The sequence below is a fragment of the Gastrolobium bilobum genome, unplaced genomic scaffold (assembly GCF_033153095.1).
Source record: "Gastrolobium bilobum isolate Gb01-03AN ecotype WA unplaced genomic scaffold, APGP_CSIRO_Gbil_v1 utg2246, whole genome shotgun sequence".
NCBI lineage: Eukaryota > Viridiplantae > Streptophyta > Magnoliopsida > Fabales > Fabaceae > Gastrolobium > Gastrolobium bilobum.
The window spans coordinates 77,634-103,833 of record NW_026895701.1 but is presented as its reverse complement, the minus strand read 5'-3'; the positions used below and the strand labels follow the sequence as shown (position 1 = coordinate 103,833).

At 37.0% G+C, this 26,200-nt stretch overlaps 3 protein-coding genes and 1 non-coding gene across 8 annotated transcripts in view; all 4 read right to left on the bottom strand.

Annotated features, from left to right (window-relative positions):
- Positions 1–9,386, bottom strand: part of LOC133291992 (AP-2 complex subunit alpha-1-like) — a 40,910-nt gene extending 31,524 nt beyond the window's left edge. For 4 of the 5 annotated variants that reach the window (XM_061490371.1, XM_061490380.1, XM_061490355.1 and 1 more), the window contains exon 1: positions 9,035–9,381. In XM_061490371.1, the coding sequence (XP_061346355.1) occupies positions 9,035–9,166 (132 nt within the window). In that variant the 5' untranslated portion in view covers positions 9,167–9,381. Of the gene's footprint in view, positions 1–9,034 lie in introns of all 5 variants that reach the window. The other variant, XR_009748854.1, reaches the window with a different exon arrangement.
- A 1,315-nt stretch (positions 9,387–10,701) lies between these two features.
- On the bottom strand, positions 10,702–10,783 carry TRNAS-GCU (transfer RNA serine (anticodon GCU)). Its single transcript has one exon. It is a non-coding gene; the product is annotated as a tRNA-Ser (tRNA).
- Positions 10,784–11,625: 842 nt separating this feature from the next.
- On the bottom strand, positions 11,626–15,017 carry LOC133291975 (BTB/POZ domain-containing protein At3g44820-like). Its single transcript, XM_061490338.1, has 4 exons — positions 14,784–15,017; positions 14,607–14,676; positions 12,505–13,713; positions 11,626–12,421 (listed from the first exon to the last, which is right to left on the bottom strand). Exons 1-4 carry the CDS (start codon positions 14,831–14,833, stop codon positions 11,852–11,854), a joined length of 1,899 nt encoding a protein of 632 aa, XP_061346322.1. The 5' UTR covers positions 14,834–15,017; the 3' UTR covers positions 11,626–11,851.
- Positions 15,018–19,566: 4,549 nt separating this feature from the next.
- On the bottom strand, positions 19,567–22,540 carry LOC133291903 (UDP-D-apiose/UDP-D-xylose synthase 2-like). Its single transcript, XM_061490262.1, has 9 exons — positions 22,122–22,540; positions 21,933–22,025; positions 21,676–21,783; positions 21,096–21,210; positions 20,870–21,003; positions 20,671–20,772; positions 20,445–20,537; positions 20,215–20,350; positions 19,567–20,124 (listed from the first exon to the last, which is right to left on the bottom strand). The coding sequence occupies exons 1-9, from the start codon at positions 22,389–22,391 to the stop codon at positions 20,012–20,014; spliced, it is 1,164 nt and encodes a 387-aa protein (XP_061346246.1). The 5' UTR covers positions 22,392–22,540; the 3' UTR covers positions 19,567–20,011.
- Between the last annotated feature and the right edge of the window lie 3,660 nt (positions 22,541–26,200).

The following is a 26,200-nucleotide window of genomic DNA, read 5'->3' as shown; positions in this document are numbered from 1 at the left end:
TTCTGCATTTTCTGCTTTGGGTCTTTCAGGTAAAGTTTCTTTATCCAGCTCTCCTTGGTACTTTGACTCTGGCGCATCCAATCATATGACCAACAATGTTGCTTCTCTTACCAATGTTACAAATTACTCTGGTAATTTACAAATACACACTGCGGATGGAAACAATTTACCTATCACAGCAATTGGTGATATTTCTTCATCTCTTACCAATGTTTATGTTTCCCCTGATCTCACCAGTAACCTTATTTCAGTTGGTCAATTAGTTGACAGTGATTGCAAAGTTGAATTCTCAAAGTCTGGTTGTCATGTGCAGGATCAACACTCAGGGAAGGTGATCGCGAAGGGGCCTAAAGTTGGACGTCTTTTTCCTCTTTATTCATTGTTGTCACCATGTTCTTTTCAGCCTTTTATTTCTTGTAATTCTGCAACTGTTAATTTTCAATTATGACATAAGCGTCTTGGTCACCCAAATTCGAATGTACTTCATGCCTTAATGAAATCTGGAGTTCTTGGCAATAAACATTTCCCATCTTTTAGTGCTGTTCAATTTGATTGCAATTCTTGTAAACTTGGTAAAAGTAAAATTCTACCATTTCCAGTTCATCAATCAAATGTAAATCAGCCTTTTGACATAATTCACAGTGATTTATGGGGCATCACACCTGTAATATCTCATGCACATTACAAATATTTTATCACTTTTATTGATGACTATAGTCGTTTCCCATGGGTCTATTTTTTGCGATCTAAAGCTGAAGCTTTCTCTGCATTCCAATTTTTTCATTCCTATGTTCAAACTCAGTTTGCATCAAAAATTAAAACTCTGCGTTCTGACAATGGGGGGGAATACACATCTCATTTGTTTCAAGAGTTCTTGCAGAAAAATGGTATATTATCTCAAAGGTCGTGTCCTTCCACACCCCAACAAAATGGGATAGCTGAAAGAAAAAACCGTCATCTTCTTGATGTTGTCCGTACCTTAATGTTGGACTCTTTAGTACCCTCCCGTTATTGGTGTGAAGCTCTCTCAACTGTTGTCCACCTTATTAATCGGCTGCCTTCTCCAGTCTTGCACAATGATTCCCCTTTCTTAAGGTTATTTGGTAAGCAACCGAATTATTGAACTCTTCGCACCTTTGGTTGTGTCTGTTATGTTCATCTTCAGCCACCAGAACGCACCAAACTCACAGCTTAATCTGTTAAATGTGCTTTTCTTGGTTACTCAGCCCATCAAAAAGGTTTTTTATGCTATGATCCTCACTTACATAGGATTCGGGTTTCTAGAAATGTCATCTTTCAAGAAGATACATATTTTTTTGCTACTAACCAAGACACTCAATCTTCTACATCCAAATTTGTGTTGCCATTGTTTCCTAACAGTTTTGCAGAAGACCAAGCTCGTCCTCCTGTCATTGTCTACCAAAGACGTGCGACTGTTCCACCAATTCAGACTTCAATCCCTTCAAGGCCCCCTTCTAATCATTCTCTGGCTGCTGATCCAGTGCATGCACTAGAACCTGCCCCTTTACGTCGCAGTACTCGCATTCGTAAACCACCGGAAAAGTATGGTGTTTCTGAATCTTTATCTTTGACAGCAACTTTAGCATCTATTCCTATTCCTTCTTCATATAAACAGGCAATGGAGCATAAATGTTGGCAGGATGCTATAGAGACTGAACTTCTTGCACTAGAGGAAAATCAAACATGGGACATTGTTCCATGTCCTTCATCGGTTAAACCTCTTGGCAGTAGATTTGTATTCACTATAAAGTTGCGTTCAGATGGATCCATCGATCGATACAAGGCTAGATTGGTTGTTCTTGGAAATAAGCAAGAATATGGCCTAGACTATGAAGAGACCTTTGCGCCGGTGGCCAAGATGACTACTGTGCGGACTATTATTGCCATTGCTGCATCTGAATCTTGGCCAATTCACCAGCTAGATGTCAAAAATGCCTTCCTTCATGGTGACCTCAAAGAAGAAGTTTACATCAAACTTCCTACGGGTATGCCCTCACTATTACCTAATACTGTTTGTAAGCTAAAACGTTCTTTGTATGGATTAAAACAGGCACCAAGAGTGTGGTTTGAAAAGTTTAGCACAACATTACTTGGTTTTTCCTTCATCCAAAGTAGCTATGATCCATCTCTTTTTCTACAAAGGACCTCCAAAGGAATTGTGATTCTCCTTGTTTATGTGGATGACATTATCGTCACCGGCTCAGATCAAGAGGCTATCACTACAATCAAACAATTGATGCATACAAATTTCCACATGAAAGATCTTGGACAGCTCACTTATTTCTTGGGATTAGAAGTACAATTCCAACAAAAAGGCATCTTTGTCACTCAGCACAAATATACTCAGGATCTAATTCAGCTAGCTGGTCTCACCACTGCAACTATGGTTGACACTCCCATGGAAGTTAATGTAAAGTTAAGACGGGATGAAGGTGACCTTCTACAAGACCCAACTTTATATCGAAAGTTGGTAGGAAGTCTCATCTACCTCACCATCACAAGACCTGATATCTCTTTTGCTGTCCACATAGTCAGCAAATTCATGCAAAATCCTAGACACTTGCATCTTACAGCAGTACAACGAATCATTAAATATTTGTTGGCCACTCCCAGCCGTGGTATCTTCTTTCCGACAAATGCAACAATACAACTTCAAGCATACAGCGATGCTGATTGGGTTGGATGTCCCGACACAAGGAAGTCTACTACTGACTAGTGTATGTTTTTAGGAGATGCCCCTATCTCCTGGAAATGCAAGAAACAAGAATCTGTCTCTAAATCCTCCACTGAAGCAGAATATCGGTCCATGTCTGCAGCATGCTCTGAGATTATTTGGTTACGGGGCCTTCTTTCAGAACTTGGTTATTCACAAGCAACACCAACTCCGTTGTATGCTGATAATACAAGTGCCATACAGATTGCAGCAAATCCTGTATACCATGAAAGAACAAAGCACATAGAGGTCGATTGTCATTCAATCAGGGAAGCTTATGACCGTAGAATTATCACTCTACCTCATGTCTCAACATCTGTTCAACTAGCTGACATCCTCACCAAGTCTTTGACACGTCAACGACATAATTTCCTCGTCAGCAAATTGATGCTTGTAGATTCACCAACATCAATTTGAGGGGGGATGTCAATAGAATTGATGAGCATAATATTTGGCATTATTTGTGCAGATATGTAATTATATCCTTAATTAATTAGCCAGCTGTAGGTTATGATTGTATAGTTATGATTGTGTAATTATATCATACTATTTAAATGAGAATTCTCCAAAGGAGAACATAAGGTTTTATCCTAATTTCTCTAAGTTTAACACGGTGTTCATAGTGTCCGTACATATTCGTTGTTCACAGTCTATACGGTTTCACTATTCATCGTGTCCGTACAGTTTTACTGTTCACGCGTCCGTACAGGTGCTGTTCACGCAAAAAAGAAAAAACTTTCGACCATTCTGAGACAGAACAGCTCGCCTTCCTCTCCTATTTTCAGATCTGATCATCTCCTTTATTTTATTTTGTGATGGAGGGCTCAAGTAATGCTTCCAAAAACACGATTGGCATCATCTCCAGTACTACCCCATCTTCATTCTTTTCTCAAGCCAGTGATTCCAATTGGAACAGTGGACGCGGTCGCAGACATGGCCGCCGACAGAGGCCTCGTTGCAATTATTGCCAGAATCTTGGGCATTTTGAAGAACGCTGTTATAGGAAGTACCCTCATTTGAAGCCACCGACTGCCAACTTTGTTCAAACTGATGCTACACCACCTTCTACTGGATTAGTAACTCTTTCAAGTGCCGACTATGAGGCACTTCTCAAGAAGGTTTCTTCTCAGCATCCTACTCAAGACACTGGTAATCATGTTGCTTGTTTTTATCAATCATCTCTTGGACCCTGGATAATAGACTCAGGTGCTACTCATCATCTTTGTGGTAATAAAGATCTCTTCACTTCACTTTCTTATTCTAATAACCTACCCTCTGTCACTCTTGCTGATAGCACTAAGGCTCTTGCTCGTGGAATTGGGGAAGACAATCCAACTCCCCTTTTAACTTTGCGTTCTGTTTATTATATACCTGACATTCCTTTTAATTTAATCTCTGTTAGCAAGTTGATTCATTCTCTTTCATGTACTGTTACCTTCTCTAAACAATCCTTTTCTATGCAGGATTCGGGTACGGGGAAGACGATTGGAGCGGGCATTGAGTCACGAGGTTTCTACTATCTGATTGCACCACCTTCTCCAGTAGCCTGTTCTCTCACAGAGTCTCCTGAGCTAATTCACAGCCATCTGGGTCATCCAAGCCTCTCCAAGCTTTGGCATATGGTTCCCTTTTTATCCAGTCTTAAGTCTTTAAATTGTCATTCTTGTCAGCAAGGAAAGCACACTCGCTCCTCCTTTGCTAATAGAGTCAATAAAAGAGCTGATGCTCCTTTTACTATTGTTCATTCTGATATTTGGGGTCCGAGTCGAACAATGTCTGTTTTGGGTTTTTAGTATTTTGTCACCTTTATTGATGATTTCTCTCGTTGCACTTGGGTTTATTTAATGGAAAATCGTTCTGAATTATTTTCAATTTATCAAAAATTTTGTGCCGAGATAAATAATCAATTTGGTGCTTCTATTCAAATTTTGCGCAGTGATAATGCAAAAGAATATGTGTCTCTTGAGTTTTCTAATTTTTTGGAGAAACGTGAGACGTTACACCAGACCACTTGTCCACACACTCCACAACAAAATGGAGTGGCCGAACGTAAGAATCGGCATCTGGTTGAAACTGCTCGTACCCTACTAATTCATATGAATGTTCCACTTCGTTTTTGGGCAGATGCTATAATCACCTCTTGCTTTCTCATCAATCGCATGCCCTTTTCCGTACTCAATAACGAAGTTCCACTTAGTGTTTTATTTCCAAGAGCACCTTCCTATCCTCTTACCTCCACATGTATTTGGATGTACCTGCTTTGTTCATGATCTTACTCCAGGAAAAGATAAATTAACATCCAAAGCCTTCAAGTGTATTTTCCTTGGATATACTCGTTTTCAAAAGGGGTATCGTTGCTACTCTCCTGATCTCAAGCGTTATATTGTCTCGGCTGATGTCACTTTCCTTGATCAACAACCTTTTCATTCTATCCCATCTCAGATAACACAAGTTGATCAAGTTCTTCCTGTTCCTTTTCTTGATTTGTCTTTACCAGTTGCAGGAGACTCTATCCCGGAGGAGCAACCCCTTGCCTCCATCCCTGTGGACCGTCTTTTTCTCACCTATCAGCGTCGTCAGCCTGCGCCTCCAGCGGATTTGACCCTTACTGACTCACCGCCTGCTGCTGTCGACACTTCCCCTCCGGATCCTCCATCAGAGATTACTCACATTGCCCTTCGCAAAGGTATTCGATCCACTCGTAACCCTCATCCACTTTATAGTTTCTTGAGTTATGATAGACTTTCTTCACCACATTTTACTTTTGTTTCTAGTATTTCGTCTATTTCTATTCCTAAAACCACAGGTGAAGCACTCTCTCATCCGGGTTGGCGTCAAGCAATGATTGATGAAATGCAAGCACTTCACTCCAGTGGCACATGGGATCTTGTTCATGCTACTCCTGAAAAGTCAGTTGTCGGTTGTCGATGGGTATTCACTGTCAAAGTTGGTCCTGATGGCACTGTTGATCGCCTCAAAGCTCGTTTGGTGGCCAAGGGATACACTCAGATATTTGGTCTTGACTATGGGGATACTTTTTCTCCTGTTGCCAAGATGGCATCTGTTCGCCTATTTCTTGCACTTGCTGTCATTCATCAATGGCCTCTTCTACAACTTGATATCAAAAATGCATTCTTACATGGTGACTTGCAAGAGGAAGTATATATGGAGCAACCACCAGGTTTTGTTGCTCAGGGGGAGAGTTCTGGCATGGTATGCAAGCTTCGTAAATCTTCATATGGCCTGAAGCAGTCTCCTCGGGCCTGGTTTAGTCTCTTCAGTTCCGCTATTCAATCCTTCGGTTTAACCCGAAGTAAAGCGAATCATTTTGTCTTCTATCGGCATAGCTCTTCTGGCTAGCGCATCTATCTCCTGGTCTATGTTGATGACATCATTATTACTGGCAGCGATCAAGCTGTGATTGATCAGTTAAAGAAGTACTTATTCAATCAGTTTCAGACCAAAGATCTTGGCAGACTTCGATATTTCTTAGGAATCGAAGTAGCACAGTTTAGGAAGGGCATTTCCATTTGTCAGAGGAAGTATGCACTGGATATCTTAGATGAGACTGGTATGTTGGGATGTAAACCCATTGATACACCTATGAATCCTAATATTAAGTTATTACCTGGACAGGGGGAGCCATTGGCAGACCCTGGTCGTTACCACCGGCTAGTTGGAAAGTTGAACTATCTTACTGTGACAAGACCAGACATCTCTTTTTCAGTTAGTGTGGCAAGTCAATTCCTTGACTCTCCTTGTGACTCTCATTGGGATGCAGTTATCAGGATTCTTCGATATATCAAAAAGGCACCGAGAAGATGTTTATTATACACTAATAAGGGGAATGCAGAAGTGTCTAGCTATTCAGATGCTGACTAGGCAGGTTCTCCTTTAGACAGACGATACACCTCGGGCTATTGTGTTCTTCTCGGAGGAAATTTGATCTCTTGGAAGAGTAAGAAGCAAACTGTGGTTGTCAGATCAAGTGCAGAGGCAGAATATCGAGCCATGGGAAATGCGACATGTGAGCTCATCTGGCTAAAGCAATTGCTTAAGGAATTACATCTCTGTGAACAACGGCCCATGAAACTCATTTGTGACAATCAAGCCGCATTGCACATATCCTCTAACCCAGTCTTTCATGAGAGGACTAAACATATAGAAATTGATTGTTAGAGAGAAGATTCAGTCAGGCGAGATCGAGACATCATTTGTCAATTCCAGTGATCAACTTGCAGATGTTTTCACCAAGGCTCTTAGAGGTCCCCGAATAGATCATATGTGTAACAAGCTGGGTGCTTATGATATATACGCACCAGCTTGAGGGGAAGTGTTAGAAATAATATTAGTTTTATTATTATTAGTTTATTATTCTAGAAGGTTATTTGGGCTTAGCCCATTAGGTCATTTAACCTCTTTAAATAGAGAACTCTTGTACAGTTTTATACAATTGAATACAATACATTCATACATTCATAGCCAAGTATATATATGTAAAGCATTTTCCAAACATATTTCTTTTTCTCATATGGTGCCACACCCTAAATATAGAACCAAAAAGGATAAAATTAATATACATCATAGCCACGGCTATGTTTGAATATCTAATGATGGTTGGAATGGGAAGGAATGGAATGGAATAAAATTACCATACCATTGTTTGAATATTCTAAGATTGAGTGAAGTAAAGTTTCCATTCCATTGATTGGGAAGTGGACAGAATGGTAAGGGGATTAGTGAATAGTAAGTTGGTTCCATCCAATACCTTCCGATTTGGGAGGGAAGAAAAATAGAGGTATTGGATGGAATCAAATGGAATGCATTCCATCTTGTTCCATTTTATTCCATCCTATTTCAAACAATCCAAACAATGGCAATTAATTTCATTTCGAAGTCACTTTCGGAACCATACTTCCTACAGCTAACACGTGTCCAGTCCAGCGGGAACGCGCAGCGCAAAATAACGTAAGCTGCTCGAATCCCCCGCTGGCCATCGGGGACCGAGTGGTAAGGCCATGATCCGCAGGGGAACGGATCACTCATTCTTCCATTGGGGACAGGTGCACGAACGACAACCCTTCATTCGGACCACTAGAAATCGAACTTGAGTAACCTTATTTCTTAGAATTATATGATATTCTTTAACTTTTTTCCAAATGTAAGATAAATTCAAATGGATTCTCCAGTGGAATGGTTAACGTGATTTTATCAGTAAAAAGATCATGGGCTATATCAGAAGTCAACGGTTCTCTACCATATGCCGTTTGGCAGGTGCGGGTTTTAGGACCCGGTCTCTCAAGATAGAAAGGCGGTTACCCTTCTCGACTAGCTCTGGAAAGAGCGCTATATGTAATTTCTTTCTATTCCGCTCCATTCCATGTCTTTCAATCAATCCAAAAGTAGCCTAAGACATTTAAGTGTTTTGATTAACAGCAAGAAGCAGCCAAAGATGGGTAATAGATGAGCAGTTTTTTTTTATTTGCAACCAAAAAAAAAGCAGATAAGAAAAAGAAGCAACTTAACTTGCAAATGCTAAAATACTCATAAAAGTTGTCAGTAATGCCTAATAGTTTCCCAAATCAAACCTCACAATCCCATCCCGCCACATGTGGAAAGCCCCAAAATAAGTACAATAGTCGGGATTTATTAATCAGCAATCACTTGAAGTTAGCCCAGAAAGCAACTATCACTACTTCTGGATCCGGTGAAAGTAAAAAGCATTGACCTTCTAGTACAATGGAAGCAACGCAGCTCAAGTGCAATGGTAGAGGAAGACTAACTTCAAGGCATCACCAATAAAAATTTTCAATCCAATTTTCAGAGAATCAGTTATGGGCTCACCAAACAGTCATTCGCAGTCAACATCAAGTATATTAATACCCAAGCTCAAACTATTAAGTAATTGATGCTTGCCATTCCATCTTAACTTGAATTAAGCAACCAAAGTGACATGAGAAGTGGATATAATTAAACTAATAAACCTAACAGTACACTCAACAGGCACCTGAAATTTTCCTTACTATGAGAAAATTGCTGATCTGTTTACAGACACCTCAACACACAAGTTATCATGACTGCTTTTATCTCCTATCAGCATACCAACACACATTCTTATGCTTTTTCAGGAAACAGCCACTTTCTATGCCAGTCAAACTCACTCTCAACATATCAAAATATGCTTAACAACATCTATCTACATCAATTTCGAGCCAGAATAACCACACATGATGACTCTACAAACTCAAATTCCAATTCCGTGATGCAATTCCACTGAAAACCAAAGAGCGAAACCCTAACCTTGTCGTTTTTGAAGCGAGTTCGGATGTTGCCGAGCTCCTTGTCGACGCGGAGTCTCTCCTGCTCTTTGTTCTGGCTATTGCGAACGTCGCTGATGAACACCGATAGACCTCTCATCCCGGACAACGCCATCTCCGCTCAGATCCGCCGCCGGGAAGGAGCGGAATCCGGTGCTCTTCACCTGCCAAATTCGCAGAGGACAAGATAGATCCACCAACACAATTCGCGCTTAGATTCAGATTCAGCTCCAATTCAGTAAGGAAATTTCGCAGAGAGAATCTAGAGCGAGAGTGAAAAATGAAAGAGAGAGAAAGAGAAAATGAAGTGAGGAAAAACACTTGAAAGTAAGACAGCGCTGGAACAACCACCTATATTTACCAATTACCATTACAATATCATACAGATAATCATTAATTATTTAATTAATTAATTAATTTTATGTTTATCTAGTTCCTTTGCTTCCAATGCGATCGATTTTGTTCTCTCTATTTCAACATTTCAAGTCAAGATTGGTACCTTGCCTGGGTCAAAGTCAACAAAAAAACTGCACAGTGCGTGTACATATATACGTGCTGTGTTTTATAGCTTGCACCGTAAATTCAATCTCAAACAGACACTAAACTTTACCTGATTGAAACACTATATTAATTACAGTTTTTCTCTTTAAAATTATTATGTTAAACTAAAGTTGAAGTACTTGGTTGGTGACATGTTAATTTTAAAGCATTGTGTTCACAGCTAGACTGGCCCCTCTTGAATAAACAATCGAGTAATTGCTGCGCAATTTCTATATCCAATGGATGATGTAAATGAACATTTAGTGTTGTTGGTCTGCGAGCAACAAAGGGGAACATTGCAAGAAGGGTACTTTACCTTTGAACTTAGTAGAAGCTCTCTCATGGTTCTCTTTGGAATTTTAAGTAATATTATCTTTGTGCAGTGCAACTTTAAATAGTTTGATCATATCATTTAGTTTTCACCAATTTACTAATAAAAATAATTGATTACATGATAGCATCCTTTCTCATACCATCATATATGTTCTACCAAAATCGCACAGCTACTGTGAAGGCCATTGCAGCAAGTGGGACCTTCTTTGCAGCATGACCTTCAGACAAAGTTCACATTATAACTTTGGATTGGATCGATCCAAAAATTATCTAATTCAATTTGTTCGGTTTGATCATTTATTCTGTTTAAATTTTTTTAAAATTCAATCCAATTTTATTCGATTTGGATTAGATCAGTTTTCGATTTTTTAAAAAGTCTAAAATTTCAGTCCTACCAACCACTAACTATATTAAAATAAAGTCATATAAAATTATATATCATCGAAAAATTCAAGTTTTCAAACTAAAACAAGGGTAAAAAATCTTGAAGAGTTAAAATAGATTAATAGACAATAAAAAATTAAAACAAAAACTTGCTATTAATAACATCCAATATTCCAAAACAAAATTTCATTCACCGTCTTTTAAAAATAATAAGTTTTCACCGACCAAATTAAAAATCAATTTAATTCAATTAAAATATATTAGTTATTATTTTTTCAATTCAGCCACCACGATTCAAATATGTTGACAGACGCTGAAAGTTACCCGAAACAATCCTCAGTGACGTGCTTTGCAAAAGACCCAACCGAAAAAGGAAGAAAAAAAAGCATGACACGTCGCCTGAGAGATTCGAACTCTCGCGGGGAAACCCCATGTACTTAGCAGGCACACGCCTTAACCACTCGGCCAAAGCGACGTTATTGGTGGTTATGTCTTTTATTATCTAATTCTCATAACAGTTTGAGTCACAATTATAATATTCACTGTACAAACATTTTCATTAAAATATAATGAATGTTTAAGAAGAACATTTTAAACTCTCACGACACGACTATTACGTATTAAAATACTTGCAAGAATCGAGTATTTTACTCCAAATTGCCAACCCTAGGATAACGAGGAAAAAAAAGGTCAGATGCATGCCAACAAGCATACACAATTATCATTTATAAAAGTAATTATAATAGTGTCACAATTATACAGTAACGACAAAGCAAAATGCAAAATTGAGCTGTTTAGGTCACGAAATCGCTGGCAATTGTTTCATTGCACTGAACAACAGCACTACACATATGCTTCTGTTAGGTTATATGAATATAATTATGACAGTGCCATTACCCGAATATTTATAATAATGCCATTCAGAATATTCAAGACAGTATACATTCATATAATTTATTCGGTAACAATTTCGGGTGCCTTTTTTAGGAACATGAACAGAAAACATGCAACATATTTTTAGTGTCACAAACATAATTTATTTATGTTCTGCTGTACCCTATAAACGTAATAAGTTCTAGATGATCCAGAACATCAACTATATAGATCAGTAGCACATTTCTAAACTGTAACGAACACCCATTTGTGAGTTCCAATCTCTGTGCATCAGCTTTCCATCTTTAGCAGGAGAACTTAAATGTGATTATTTCTTCGACAACTATAATGACCTTCATAAATGTGAGTCTAAAAAATAATCTTCCATTATCAGTAACTTAAATATGAAGAATAAATTCAATGTATAAATACATGAGCTTTAGAGGAAAGATGTTGCTTGTTCTGTGTCAAAATTGCCTCTATGAAGTGTACAACCAACTTTAGAGGAAAGAAATAGAAAATGTCCAGAACAGTAAACTTGTGTTGTGAAAATTAAAAAAAAGAAATGGATTAAGAAACATTTTCCTTCCCTTTCCTCGTACAAAAATTTTAAAACCACACAACACTGCTATGTATATGAAAAGAAGAACTTCTGATTTCTTTATATTACTTAAACCAAAGAAAAACTTTTTCTGTGTCCAGATTGATGGGATCGACTTGCACGCTCAATTGATGCTCTTGGTGGGGGTCCAGTGCGGTCAAGAGATTCTGGTTGAGCATCTGAAGATCTTGGAACAAGTTTACACCCAATTTTCCTGGCAACTAATCGAGGAGAACTAAGGGAACTATGACATTTGGTCACACTTTTCATTTCTTGCTTTATTTTACTAAATTCTTCTTCAAGTTCTCCAACTCTAGACATCATCCTTTCCATATCCACCTTTAAAACTTGATTTTGATGTGCTATAGTCACCCATCCATCCCTTTGTACAATTTCGCCGGCCAAGTCACCTGGGGCAGTTACCGGAACTTCGGGGGCAATTTCACTGTCCAATGCATGGAGACATCCAGCTAATGCTGTTCTCAACTGCAGCTGTTCAAAGAACAACACTTGAAGCACAACTCTGAGGGGAAACCTATCATTTTGGGATGCATGAGTACAGGCATGGATTGAGAGTTTCTGGTAGTCAATGATGCTGCATAGTTCTTCCTTCTCTTTATCTGAGAGCCAAGGATGTGCCTGCATAATACCATAAGCAGTCATCAAACAATCTGCGACCGCAAAGGAGCCTTTATTTAAAGTGCAGCTCAAGAAAATCAAACCTTGAAATATATGTCCAGTGCCCTGTAAAGTCCATCATGCAATGATCTTGATGACTCGGGGAGGGCCTCTGCAAGAGTGCGTATCGTTTTGGGTTTCAAATTTACGTCAGAAGCAATTTCTGCAATATAGCTGTCCATCAACTTTGCAACTTTCCTTAAAGATTCAGATGATGGTGATGCTTGCAGGTCAAGTGATGAAGGAGAAAAGGCAGTTATACTTGATTCCGAAGACATAAAATAATGGACAATACGTTCAATACATTCTGTGTTATATAGTATATCAGAATCTGAATAATTAGGAATCAGAAGGCTATCTAGAGTTGCCAGTTCCAATTGCATCCCTACTCTCCTCTCTAAAAAGTCCTTGCATGTTTGATTAACATTCAATATCAAAGCCACACGAACAAGTCCCAATAGAAAACGGCAGAAGGATTTTCCCTTTTTTTCAGGAAGAAGTTTCTCAATGCTTTCCAACAGAATCCTCTGATCAACAGCAGCAGGCGTCAAGCTCAAACTTGCAATTGTTCTGGTTTTGCCACCTTGTCCACCCGGCCAGCGATCAAGCCCCGGTAAGTACTTTCTAGAATAGTACATTATGGCACCTGCCAGGTTTTCAGATCTTACACCTCTCACTTGCATTGTCTTAATAAGCCTCTCAAACAAACTCACACTCAAATATGAAACGTCTTCGAACCACCAGTCAGATTCTGAGCTTCGGATTCTGGCACCAGTATTTATACCATTCCATAGAATGCTTCCACCAGGGCTCTGTAAACTCCCATACATCATCATGGGCCATCCAAAAAAGCTTGGATCCGTACAAACCATCATAGATAGGGCATTCAAACACTTGCCAACTAAATGAAGCTTTTCAGCTCTTGGTAGAACAGGCTCAGAACTTTGAAGAGTCAAAATACAATCTTTCCAGTTGTGCAGTACATTTTTATGGAGAAAACTCGCTGATTTTGACAACAAGTTACCTTCTCCAAATTCATCTGTCATTTCAAGATAATCTGCAGCACAGGAGACCAATACTACATTTCTGGCTGTCAGTTCTACACGAAACCCATAACAGAATTTGGCAACAATTAAGAAAGTGTCAGGACCACCAGGGAATTCTTCCAGCACCATAGTCAGAGTTTTCGCATAGGTATTCTTGGACTCTTCATGTGCTCGAGAAATTTTTCCACATTTTGATACAAGAGGGAACTGCATTAACATAGCATATCTAGCTCAAACTCCAGTGCAACAGTACAACTCGTAATTTTTCATATCAAACAACAGTATGACTACCATAAACAAGGCTTATATTATCCTAGCTCTCCGCAATTTACGCATAGTGGAACCAAAAAAAAATAACAAACTGACTGTCATATGAACTTTGTCCAACATCTCAAAACACTTACTTCTGTCTCAATCCTAATGGGAGGGCCTGGAAAACTACTTGAGTAGGAAATGGCATATCATGTAATTAATCATGTTAGAAGTTATCTTGTTGTGGTTAGCATAGATGACACATTTGGAAAACTAGACAAATATTTAGCTCTTTCACCTACTGGACAGTTTGATCTGTATTAGAATTTCCATTCGTAATTAGTTAGTTAGTTAGTTACCAATCTGCACCACTTGAGGTGTACACCCAACAAGAACCAATACTATTTAAGCAGACATCCATAGCAATCATGTTAAATAATACCAAATGATCTTAGAAACAATCCATCATTAAAATAAAATTTTCCCTTCCTCTTCTCAACTTAAACTGCAGGTATTTCAATTTAAGCCTAAAAAATAAACAAACAATAAGGCTAAAGGGTCTATATCGTGAAAGCTGTGATCTTTGCAAAAGGCTCTATCTCTAGTATGAGTCTTATCAGAAGCATATCAATTGGTTTAGATCAAAGTTCAAAGAAAACCATACAGAGCATGAGGGGCAAAAAAAAGTAAGCTAATCCAAATCAAATAGGAAAAAGTCCCAACTCCCAAGATGATAAGTTGCGGATGTTCTTGGCAAAGTGAACACCTCATGCTGCAGCTCAAAGCACCAGATATATCTATCAATACATTAGTGAAAGGAAGAAAATTTTGGAAAGGAAGCCATGTACCTTATGAAGATGGAAAGTAACATCCTGGATAGAAACACTTATATCGCTGGGCAATTCAGCATTGCAAAACCTACCAAAACCGTGGAAATCAAATAAATTCCGGTATCATAAAGCAGAGATAGAATTGAATTTTGAAGTTTAGAACTTCAAAATAAAAACTTTAGAGAAAGGGAATACCAGTCATTGCCTTCTCGACGAAACCCAGAAAGCTTCCCAGCTTGAGCCATGAAGCAAAGACCCTCTTTTCCCCTCTTACTCTTTCTACCAACCCAACAACATTTTTTTTGGCCTAAAGCTTTGCCCTTTTAATTTGAATAAAAGAAGTAAGAAAAAGGGAAGAATGAATGATGAGAAGGCAAAGAAGGAAGAAAGGAACAGAGCAAGAACGGAACAAAGACGACCCAGAGTCAAATAAGGTCGTGTATGGAACAATGGGTTTTAACAGCTTAACACAATTAACACTCCCATTTCAAAATAATGCCTCCACCACGACGAGTCGACCATAAAAAAGAGTATGAATAGTACAATTAATAAGAATATTTAAAATTCGTCAAAATACACATAAAAAATGTACAAGATCATTAAACGGTGGTAGCTCAATTAATAATAAAAAACTTAATAAGTAAAAAAGAAAGCGTCTTGATTAGTTTCTCACACATCACTTTTGAAAAGATTTAAATATTTTTATTTTTGATTCGCATCGTATTTCAGATTAATCCTATAATTGTCTCAAAAATTGGAAGCATAGAAATATCAAAAATAACTAATTCACCTAAAAAAATAATTAAAATAGAGTTAATTAAAAAAAAACACATGAGATCCATGTAAAAAAGAGAGATAAAAAAAATATATAAGTTCCACATATTTTTGTACATATTTTGATCAACATCCAAAGTTATTGAAATTAATTTTAAAAACTTTAAATTCGTTAATAAAAATCAAAACTATACCTAAATAAGTGGTTTTGTGGAACAGAAAGTGGTGCACGGATCACGACGCCAAAAACGGTCGTGTAAAGTTGAGGTCAAATAATATAAGAAGCAATGTTATGTTTATGTGTGTGTCTTAAGCGTAAAGGGAAACAAAACCTTAGTATAATGCTAGAATGAATGATACAGAGTGGAACGTCACATGCTGGGGCTTTAGCCGGCTGAGAAGAACACTAATTACGAGGTTAAGCAGTGATAAGTGATATGGACTTATAGAGTGTTAATCAATTTTTTTTAATAAAAAAATGTACACTTTTTTGGGCAATTTCATTGATTATTTAATGTACGCGGTGGCTGAAAGGTTGAACGGGTCTTAAATGATATGTGGTGATTATTAATTCAAGTGATTGATTGACTGTGTACTTGTCTTTGGATTTAGATAAATATTGCAATTTAAGATTGCTTAGTTTATTAAAGCATTTTCCCAAAATAAAAAATCTTGATTCGATAATCAATTGATACACCGTTTTTAACCAGTAATTTATTATTATTAACAAGTGCTTGGAATATGTCAATCTCTAACTGTAGAATAAACATTTGCCTTTGCGTTTTTTTGGCAGTTCAACCAAAACATAAACTTTGCTTATTCTTTTGTTTTTAATCATATGAATTCAGCTCAAATGATACCTTCCAAGCTGCTTTAATAATTAGTTCAACCCATTAGCATATATAATTATGTTGGAGATAGTGTTGACCAGTCATCCCTCTTCATGATAATGAGCTTTTACATCATGTCCAAAGCAAAATAATGAGACTGATTTACCCGTAAATTACTACTCTTGGGATTGTGAAAATATTTTATCTTGTGTAATATCCTTGGACAGTGGCAACCGAAAATGGGGTGTAACGTCTGATAACCTGCAAGAATCAACGACTATTCCCACACACTAACACGAGATTTTTCAGTGTGCTTTGTCCTCACTCGCACACTTCCTGAAAAAACTTCCCAGGAGGTCACCCATCCCTGAATTGCTCCAAGTCAAGCACGCTTAACTGTAGAGTTCTTTCGATCCGGGCTACCGAAAAGTAGATGCATCCTGTTAGTATAGGTAGTACCAATTAATTCTTATAAGCCATTCCCAACTGTACCGTCCCATACCAGCACAGTCTCTGGAATCCCTCTCTTTCGGGTGTTGATTCGATTCAATCATGTACCCCGTCCTTAGGAGCCTGCCAAGAGTCGCTCCTTGTCCGTGCCCTTGCGCACCGGAGATCACTCCCGGCCCTCCTCAGCGCCCGGGATGTTACATGCCCACCAGCTTCCGCCTGGTTCGTCCTCGAACCACACCGTACTGGATGAGAGGCCCTGCTCTGATACCACTTGTAACGCCTGGCAACCTGCAAGAATCAACGACTATCCCCACACACTAACACGAGACTTTTCAGCGTGCTTTGTCTTCACTCGCACACTTCCCGGAAAAACTTCCCAGAAGGTCACCCATCCCTGAATTGCTCCAAGTCAAGCAGGCTTAACTGTGGAGTTCTTCCGATCCGGGCTACCGAAAAGTAGATGCATTTTGTTAGTATAGGTAGTACCAATTAATTCTTATAAGTCATTCCCAACTGTACCGTCCCATACCAGCACAGTCTCTGGAATCCCTCTCTTTCAGGTGTTGATTCGATTCATTCATGTACCCCGTCCTTAGAAGCCTGTCAGGAGCCGCTCCTTGTACGTGCCCTTGCGCACCGACGATCACTTCCCGCCCTCGTCAGCGCCCGGGATGTTACATGGGGTGTGCAAATTTAACTTGTGCAACTAAATAAACTTACACAATTATTTAATTTGAAAAGATTAATTAGCTGAATATATATACATATATGATGATATTTTATTTAATTGATTATAATAAGGAGATGATTAAGTATAATTAATATGTGATTGGCATTAAAATATATTATCATGATTGATTAACTTTGATATTTAAAATAATTATTTTAATTAATTAAACTCTTGGTATTAAGTCTAAATTTGTTACTTTTACAGAAATAATTTTAAGTTTGATTAATCAAAACAAATACTTTAAATATCAAAATTAATCAATCTAAATCAATCATGATATCTCAAATATCCATCACATACTGATTAGATTTAATTATCTAATTAACATAATCAATTAAGTTAAATAAAACATCATCATATCCCATATTCAGCCCCTCCCCAATGGGTGCAGCTCAGTTGGTAACTTGGCGCTGAGTTAGTGGGGTTGGATATATGTTCGATTCTCGCTGAATGCATTCTTGGGGAGGGGGCTAAACCTTTAGCTATCATTGTTCCCCCGCACTCCGGATTAGTCCCATAGCCGGCTCAAAGAGTCGAAGCTCGTGGGGATACCGGAGGGAGCCAACTCGTCTCAAAGAGATAATTAGGGTTGGTAACTCCAAAAAAAAAAAAAAAAAAAAACATCATCATATCCCATATTCAGCTTTTTAATGTTTTTTAAATTAAATAATTGTGCAAGTTTATTATTAGTGCACCTTGCTACATGATAGCACTCTTTTTAAAAATAAAATAAAAAAATTGCACAAATTATATTTGCACATTTCCTTTACCGGTACACTAAACCGATCAATGAGCAAAGAATGAAGCTAACAAAAATCACATGTATGTAATTTGTATGCATAATGTCGATATAACTATATTATTATGATTTAATAAGTGCAGCCTTATCACCAAACACGTAAATTAATAGATAAAGAGTTATTTCAATTTAACAGGTGGTTTGGACCAAATTAATCGATTATTTGATAAATTCAGTTATGTGTATCTTTTAATCTCTTTCACAGGTCAGTTACCCGGCACACCAGAGCCCTACGGATTGTGTTATAGCTTTAGCCAAAACTTTTGAGTGCAGGACAATAAACGGGACAATTATTGGATGATATAATTGTTTACAATGATAACGATTTTTTTTTAGTCTCCTTAATCGATTCATCTTTCAAAATTATTTAATTTATTCTTAGACTCGAACTCGAAACCTCTAATTAAGAAATAGAAATTTCTTAACACCAGTGTCAATGATATGTAATACAATAGTAACGGCTTTTATGGTTCTGTTATGATTCTATAAAACATTTTGGCATAAATGTCCGTATTGAAAAAGACTAAAAAGGCCTCTCTATAAAAATACATAAAAGACGAGAATGTTCTTTAGATACTGTGTCGTCAGAACTGCATTTGTGTCCAAAAAGGCCAAAAGAACAATATTTATATAACTAGGTTATACTTGTTCAACCACGTAGGTATAATTCTGGCACACTATCCTAAACTTGGTTAATTTGGAAAGTTCACCACCGACTCACCGAAATGATTTGAATATCGTATTTTTAACGGAGCTGAAAATGGAACTCAGACTACTCTGAATACGTATTTGAATTTTGTTTACACGTGATTAAACTAATTTAATTTTGAAACAGTATCCGTTTACAAATTTTTTTTACAATTACACTAATGTAAGATCGATCGTACACTGTGTGATTAATGTAAAACCGGTCCTACATAGTGTAGTTTCTAAAAAAAAAATTTATAAATATAACCTGCCCCGATCAATCACCTCCGGCCTAAAATCTTTCCAAAAAAAAAGAAGAAAGAAAGAGACTTTAGTTATTGTTGTAATATAATTGATAATGAAAAAATAATTTGATTGTTATATTTAAATAATAATGAAATAAAAAACGCCTTAAAACAATATATAAACCACAAAACAAAATAAGAACAACTAATACAAACTAAAGATACCATGTAAGCATTTCCTATAATGTGAACCGAAAACCTATTGAAGAAGAATGAGATTAACCTTATGCCTGGGAAGGATTTAAATCTCTTGGAAATCCCAAAGAAAACAATTCATCCTTTTCACAAAATGGGAAGCCTCTCCTTTCAAACCCACCCAAGGAATTAGAATGTGAACCGAATATAATTCAGCATCCTTTCCTAATAAAATATTTGATGGATAGATACCAACCATGCAAGGGGGAAATTGGAGCTAACAAGAATAAAAAGTGATTCATAAAATAAATTAATGACAAATAATTTAGAACACATGGCTTCTGAGTGTCAAACAGAATGTTACAACTTACAACTGAGCTGGAAAGACATATGCCAGCAATGACCGACAGACCTCTAAAACATGAAGAAAAAAAAGAAGAAACAAAAACCACCTTTCCTCTTATATAAAATGCCTCCACATGTTTTAGTAGCGCAAAGCTCTACATTAAAATTACATAGCAGCATCACAGATTAAGGCATTTGGGCTATTTACCTTTTGGTACAGAAACCAAAACGAGGAAAATTTATCATGTATATAAAATCAACCAGTAAAAATATATGTAAGGTCCTCGATGACCAGAGAACTTAGGCAAAAATACCCTTCTCAAAGGTAGCACATCCACATCACCATCACCATCACCATCATAGGCTTAACTTGCAACGGGTTTTGCAAGGACTTTCTTAATGGCTTCAGCATATGTCCTGTGCTGATAGGTCAGAGTGGATTCAAGCAGATCCCAAAGCGAGGTCTTAGGATTCCATCCTGAAAGAGGCAATAACCCCGTTAACAGGTAAAAGTAAAGTAACATATAATCTCAAAGTTCAAATAGGGTGAATGAATGAGGAAACCTACCAAGTTGCCTGTTTATTATGGTCATGTCAGGAATTCTCTTGTCACTATCATCATATCCTTCCCCATAAAATTCTTTCGAGCTCACATCAATTGTAGGTGTTTCAGGAGGTTGCTCTCCACTCACCTTTGAGTAAACCTGGATAATCGAATAACAACAACTCTTGAATCCCCTAAACAACATGATTATATTCTAACATTAGAGCCAAATGATACAAAATTAATCATTTCACCTGAGTCATCATTTCAGCAAGCTGTCTAACTGTAACCTCATTGTTTGGGTTACCTACATTGAAGATATGGCTATTGGCCCTGGCAGGATTTTCCTGTTAACAGGTCACAACATTCAGTGGACCAGCCGACAATAATGAATAATTTAAGATGAACTTCTACAACAATCACATGACCTGTATTTATAAAACAAATAGTCCACATTAAAGATTGGATATGAGAACCTACAATCATCAATAAGACAGCTTCAATAGCATCTTTTATGTAAATAAAGGTTCTCTGGGATTGGCCACCGTCCACAAGCTTGAGGGGCTCTCCTCTTAGAAGATTCTGCAGTAAAGGTATAAAGAGAAAATTTATAACTACGGGAAAATTTGGCTAAAATATCTACAAACTTCAACAGAAGCTAAATCGAAGAGTAACTGACATTGCTAAAGCATGCAAGAACCCGAGGAACGCCCTCACTTGGACCATCAATGCCAGGAATGAAATCCATTCGAGGTCCAATCCAGTTAAAAGGCCTCACAATTGTGAACTCCATGCCATTTTCAGCACCCTCAGCTGTCAATCATCACATGTCAGTGAGACAAGTAAAGATTTAAAAAAGAAAAAAAGTTTATACCAAAAATAAACAAAATAAAAAATCAGCAAACCATAAATCAGCCTCTCAATCAACTGCTTTGCACAGGCATAGGACCATCTCTGCTTTTCGATTGAACCAAAAATGCATGGAGACTCATCTTCTTTAAGAACATAGTATGCAGGATCCTGACACAACATTGGTAACAATACAGCTCAGCTCATTACAAGAAAGAAACAACCAACCATAGCTCCCAATACAAAAACAGAAGATACAGAGACAAAAAAACCAGATTGGGACAATTGATTGAAAAATGTCAATATGGATAAGCTAACAAACCGAGGAAGAATATATGGATAACTTATGACACTTCACAATATATCAATCTCCTGTAACTAACAAGCCAAATACAAGTGGAAAATGTGCAAAGTCAACATCATACGATAAGAGAAGGTATCACAACCTAAACAGAACGGAAAAAAACCACAAAGTTTTGTTACTTGATAGAACTCAGTGGGATGGGACTACCACCGACATTTTCCCAATCATGCAAACGCAAAACAAATAAATCACGAAGCACAGATCTGGAATATCTCAATCCAAAGAAAACGATTAAAAAAGAAATAGCAAAGATTAGGATAGTGAAAGGTTACCTGACGAAGAGGACTATCTTTGGGGAGAAAACTTCCAATCGTTTTCCCATACACTTCACAAGTAGAGAAATGAATAAGCCGCTTGTTATTTTCCGAACAGTACTTCACCTGAAAAGAAAAAAAGAAAAAAAAGAAAACACATCAAATCACACATCCCCTTCAATCAATTCCACCACCCCAACAGAACAATACTCATAAAGATTCGAGCTTGAATCTTGATTCACATTTAAATTCAACAGAAACACAAGAACACGTACCACGGGGAGCGCATCAATGAAATTGCTGTAAATGGTGTCAAGGGGGCGCGTGTTGTAATCCGCTGGAGTGCATATTGCAGCCAGATTTATGGTCTGAAACAGAGACTTTACTTTGAGCACATATCCAAGAAACCCATAATTCGAAAAAATAATAATAGGAAATTTAAAATTTTGGGTTATTGGGGTTACCAGATCTGCCATCTTGATGAGACCCTCGAGCCTGGAATCGTGTTTAATGTTGAGGCGGTGGAAGTGGATGCGACCAGCCCAAGGGAGCGTGTCGGGTTCCAAGAGGTGCTTGATCTTGTCGTTGTAGACATCCAAGGCGAGAACCTTGTGTGGTGTCTCCGACATGAGCTTCTCGCAGAGATGGGAACCGATGAACCCGCCGGCGCCGATCATGCAGATTGTGATTGGCTTGATGGGGTTGCCGTCAAGATCTACTCGTGTCGACGCCATTGTTATTGTTGTTGTTTCTTCGAGAGTGAAGAATGTGATAACAACGGTGAAGGCTAATTATTATTGATTTTTAATGGGAGTGATGGAATGGAAGACGAAGAAAGAGAAGTGCTAAATCATAAATAATATAGTCAGTTATTTAAAGGGAGAATACGAAAATGAAAAGACCAAGAAGAGAAGAAGAGAACATGTTTCACGTTGTGACACCCTCGCGAACATTATTCACTTCCTTCTTATCCAACGCGCGTTTAGCGGTTTAGTGCCTACTCGCTCTATATGCCTCACACGCTCATCGGTTTAAATGTTTTTTTTTGGATTTAATTTGTTTTTAAAAATATTTATCGTTTTAAAGGTTGATTATTTTATTTAAAAATTTATATTAAAAAATTATTAATGGGTGGATTGGTTTTGGACAAAAAAATCTATTGGCATTCAATTAAAATTTTAAAGGATTGAAAAAAAAATCATGTGGTATTCGATTAAGATTTTAAAAGATTATTTTATAGTCCGTCTAAATTCGTTGATATTCAATTAGGATTTTAAACAAAGAAAAAATAATCTCGTGGTATTCAAAAATTTAACGATTTTAATGAATTTTCTATTGGTGTGAATTTCGTGAGATTTTTTTAGGTGGTGTTTGGTTGGGTGGATTTTGAAATAACCCCATGTAAATGAAGTTGGCATTCCTCAAAGCATGCATTTGGTTGAGAGTGAATTGGATGAATACCGAGGCAAGGTTGATGCCTACCATTTTCATTTTTGTGCCATTTTCCTATGCTTCCACACTGTTTAGAATCCATTTTAGAAGGTGGTTTTTTAAAGAAACCCAGCTAAATCACGTAGGGCCCACAACATATGAGACCACAATACCCTCCGATATTATATGTCCGGGGCTTTGCCGTCGACCAAGGAAACAATCTCTTTTTGGGGTCTCTTCCCATTTGCTTAAAAAAAATGGACTCTCTCTTTCTCCTATCTCTGTAGTATTTAACTTTGCTCGTCTAGAAACCTTTCTTTTCTATCTTATTAAAGCCAAGAAACTTTGTTACATTTCAGTGTGAGTTGGTCCTCACAAGTGGGGCCTCTTCTCTTTACTTTTCTGGGAAATTTTCATACAACTCTCAGGCTAACTATGACTTATCGGATTTAGCAATCAACTATTGAGTAGTGATGATGGGCGTGAACCAAGGGCCCGAGCGTTGAACTGAGAAGCAGAAGCAGAGGAGACTTTGGTGATGGGGTGGTGCTTTTGTTATAAAAGAGGGATATTTTCATAATTGCTATTTATTTTTCCATCTATATTTGATCTCAAACCAAACATAGACTTTATAAATCTTACCTAATTTGTCCGGAAATTTTTTTTCTAACCAAACAACTTTTTTTACATTTTCCTACCAAACTCATTTTCCAACCATTTCCCTATCAATTACATTTTCCTAGTATTCAAAAAATTTCTCTTCAACCAAACGCCACCTTAGTGAGAAATATATATAGGATGCTTCTCTCACAATCTCACTTTAACTCGTAGGATTTCTTGAGATTTCTCTGTTGCAGTGTCTTCTTCTTCCTTTGGCGGGTCGACTTGCTTAAAATCGGGTTCCGCCATGGAAGCTTCATCAAAACTCAAAACAGCAAATTTTTGGGTGATTTTCATCACAAAACAACTCAGAAACAACAATCCAATAAGATTTTAATATAATCCATCTCAAAAACAGCAGATTTTTGAGCAATTTTTAAGAGTTTTTGGAAGTTTAAAAAATAATTTTTCAAACTATTGATCGCGATTTTTCTTAGCACACAAATGTATAAGATTTCTTTAGATTTCTCTATTGCAGTGTCTTCTTCTTCCTTTGGCGGGTCGGCTTGCTCGAAATCGGGTTCCACCATGGAAGCTTTATCAAAGCTCAAAAACAGCAAATTTTTGAGCAATTTTCATCACAAAATAACTCAGAAACAACAACCCAACAATATTTTAATCTAATCCATCTCAAAAACAACAGATTTTTGAGCAATTTTAAAGAGTTTTTGGAAGTTTAAAAAATGATTTTTCAAACTATTGATCGCAATTTTTCTTGACACAAAAATGTATAAGATTTCTCTATTGCAGTGTCTTCTTCCTTTGACGGTTCGACTTGCTCGAAATCGGATTCCGCCATGCAAGCTTTATCAAAGCTCGAAAAGCAGCAAATTTTTGAGCGATTTTTATCACAAAACAGCTCAGAAATAACAACCAAACAAAATTTTAATCTAATCCATCTCAAAAATAGCGAATTTTTGAGCAATTTTTAAGAGTTTTTGGAATTTAAAAAATAATTTTTCAAACTGTTGATCGCAATTTTTCTTGGCACAAACATGTATAATTTTTGTATTAAAAATAACATAAGACAGTGGGAAAACAACAAAGGAACAAAAACTCCCAAACCATTTTTCATTTTAAATCAATGGAACAATATTGATTTAAATAAATATTGAAACTTTTATAATATGAACCTTATGTTTAATAACAATACATTCATGAACGAAAATTTCTCTGCTATAGGAAACGATTTCAAACAATTTTTTTGTCAATAGATCACTAAAAACTTATTTTTCAAAAGTCCCAAAACAATTTAAGGTTTCAATGTATCGATTGAAAATAATTTGAGTAATTTTCTAAACTTTCATGTAATAAAACTCATAAAATCAGATTCAAAATTTTCTTGAAGACATGCATGTGATATATGGCTTTTTGACCCTTTTACCCTTCATTAATTAATTAATAACAATTTCACCCCTTATTCAAAACTATCCACTAATTTGTCCCTCTTCAATCGATTAACTTGAATATTTAATCTATTAAATGGTCAAAACAGACAAAAATAGTTTACTCAAGATTAAATCTCTCTCTTTAATCGATTAAGAGGGATATTTAATCGATTAAAACTTATATTTAATCGATTAAATATCTCAAATGAGCGTGAAAGCATTGATTGAATGAGGCAAACAAGGAAAACTCGTTGGTTTACCGCATAGCGAGAACCAATCTTGATTCATTAACGCATTTGAGTTGTTCCATGAATACAAATTTTCACATAATGCTTGCCAAGTGACCTTTGGCTCCCAACTCAGACCTGTCCCTAGTTTAAGAACATCCTGAACTATGATTGGTTTACCTTTAATCCAACGTTGTTGGAAGAGAAATAGTCCTTCTTCTGACAAGTCATTTGACACTGGACAATATATGTTATTATCATTCGTGCCATCTCTAAAAGCAGCTCTTATCATAGATTTACTGCTTAATATTGCTTATTTCTGAAAAGTTTTGTGCTCAATTTTGCAAAAATTCTTCAGCATGTCACGAATTTTGGCTTCCAACTTAGAAATACATCCATTTGGAAGTATGGACTTCAGCTCCCATACATAGTCACCACAACCCCTCATTTCTTTTAGAGCACATATAATACTTCCATCACTGTTAGCATTCCAATCAGTATATATCTCAACAGTACTCTCTGAAGTCCCTAAATCACAATATATGGTTGAGGATGACCACCATGCATGTACTCACTGCCCTTATTAATATATTCAAACTTCAGTTCAGGCCGGGGTGAAATACTTCCATTTCATATTTCTTCACAACAAGTAAGACAGATTTCAAACAAACACTTGGGACAGCCAAAACTTAATTATTATAGTAAACTAAACCTTAATCATCCCCTTTGAATGTAGCGAGTTTTCCTTGTTTGTCTCATTCAATCAATGCTTTCACGTTCATTTGGAATATTTAATCGATTAAATATAATTTTTAATAGATTAAATATTCAAGTTAA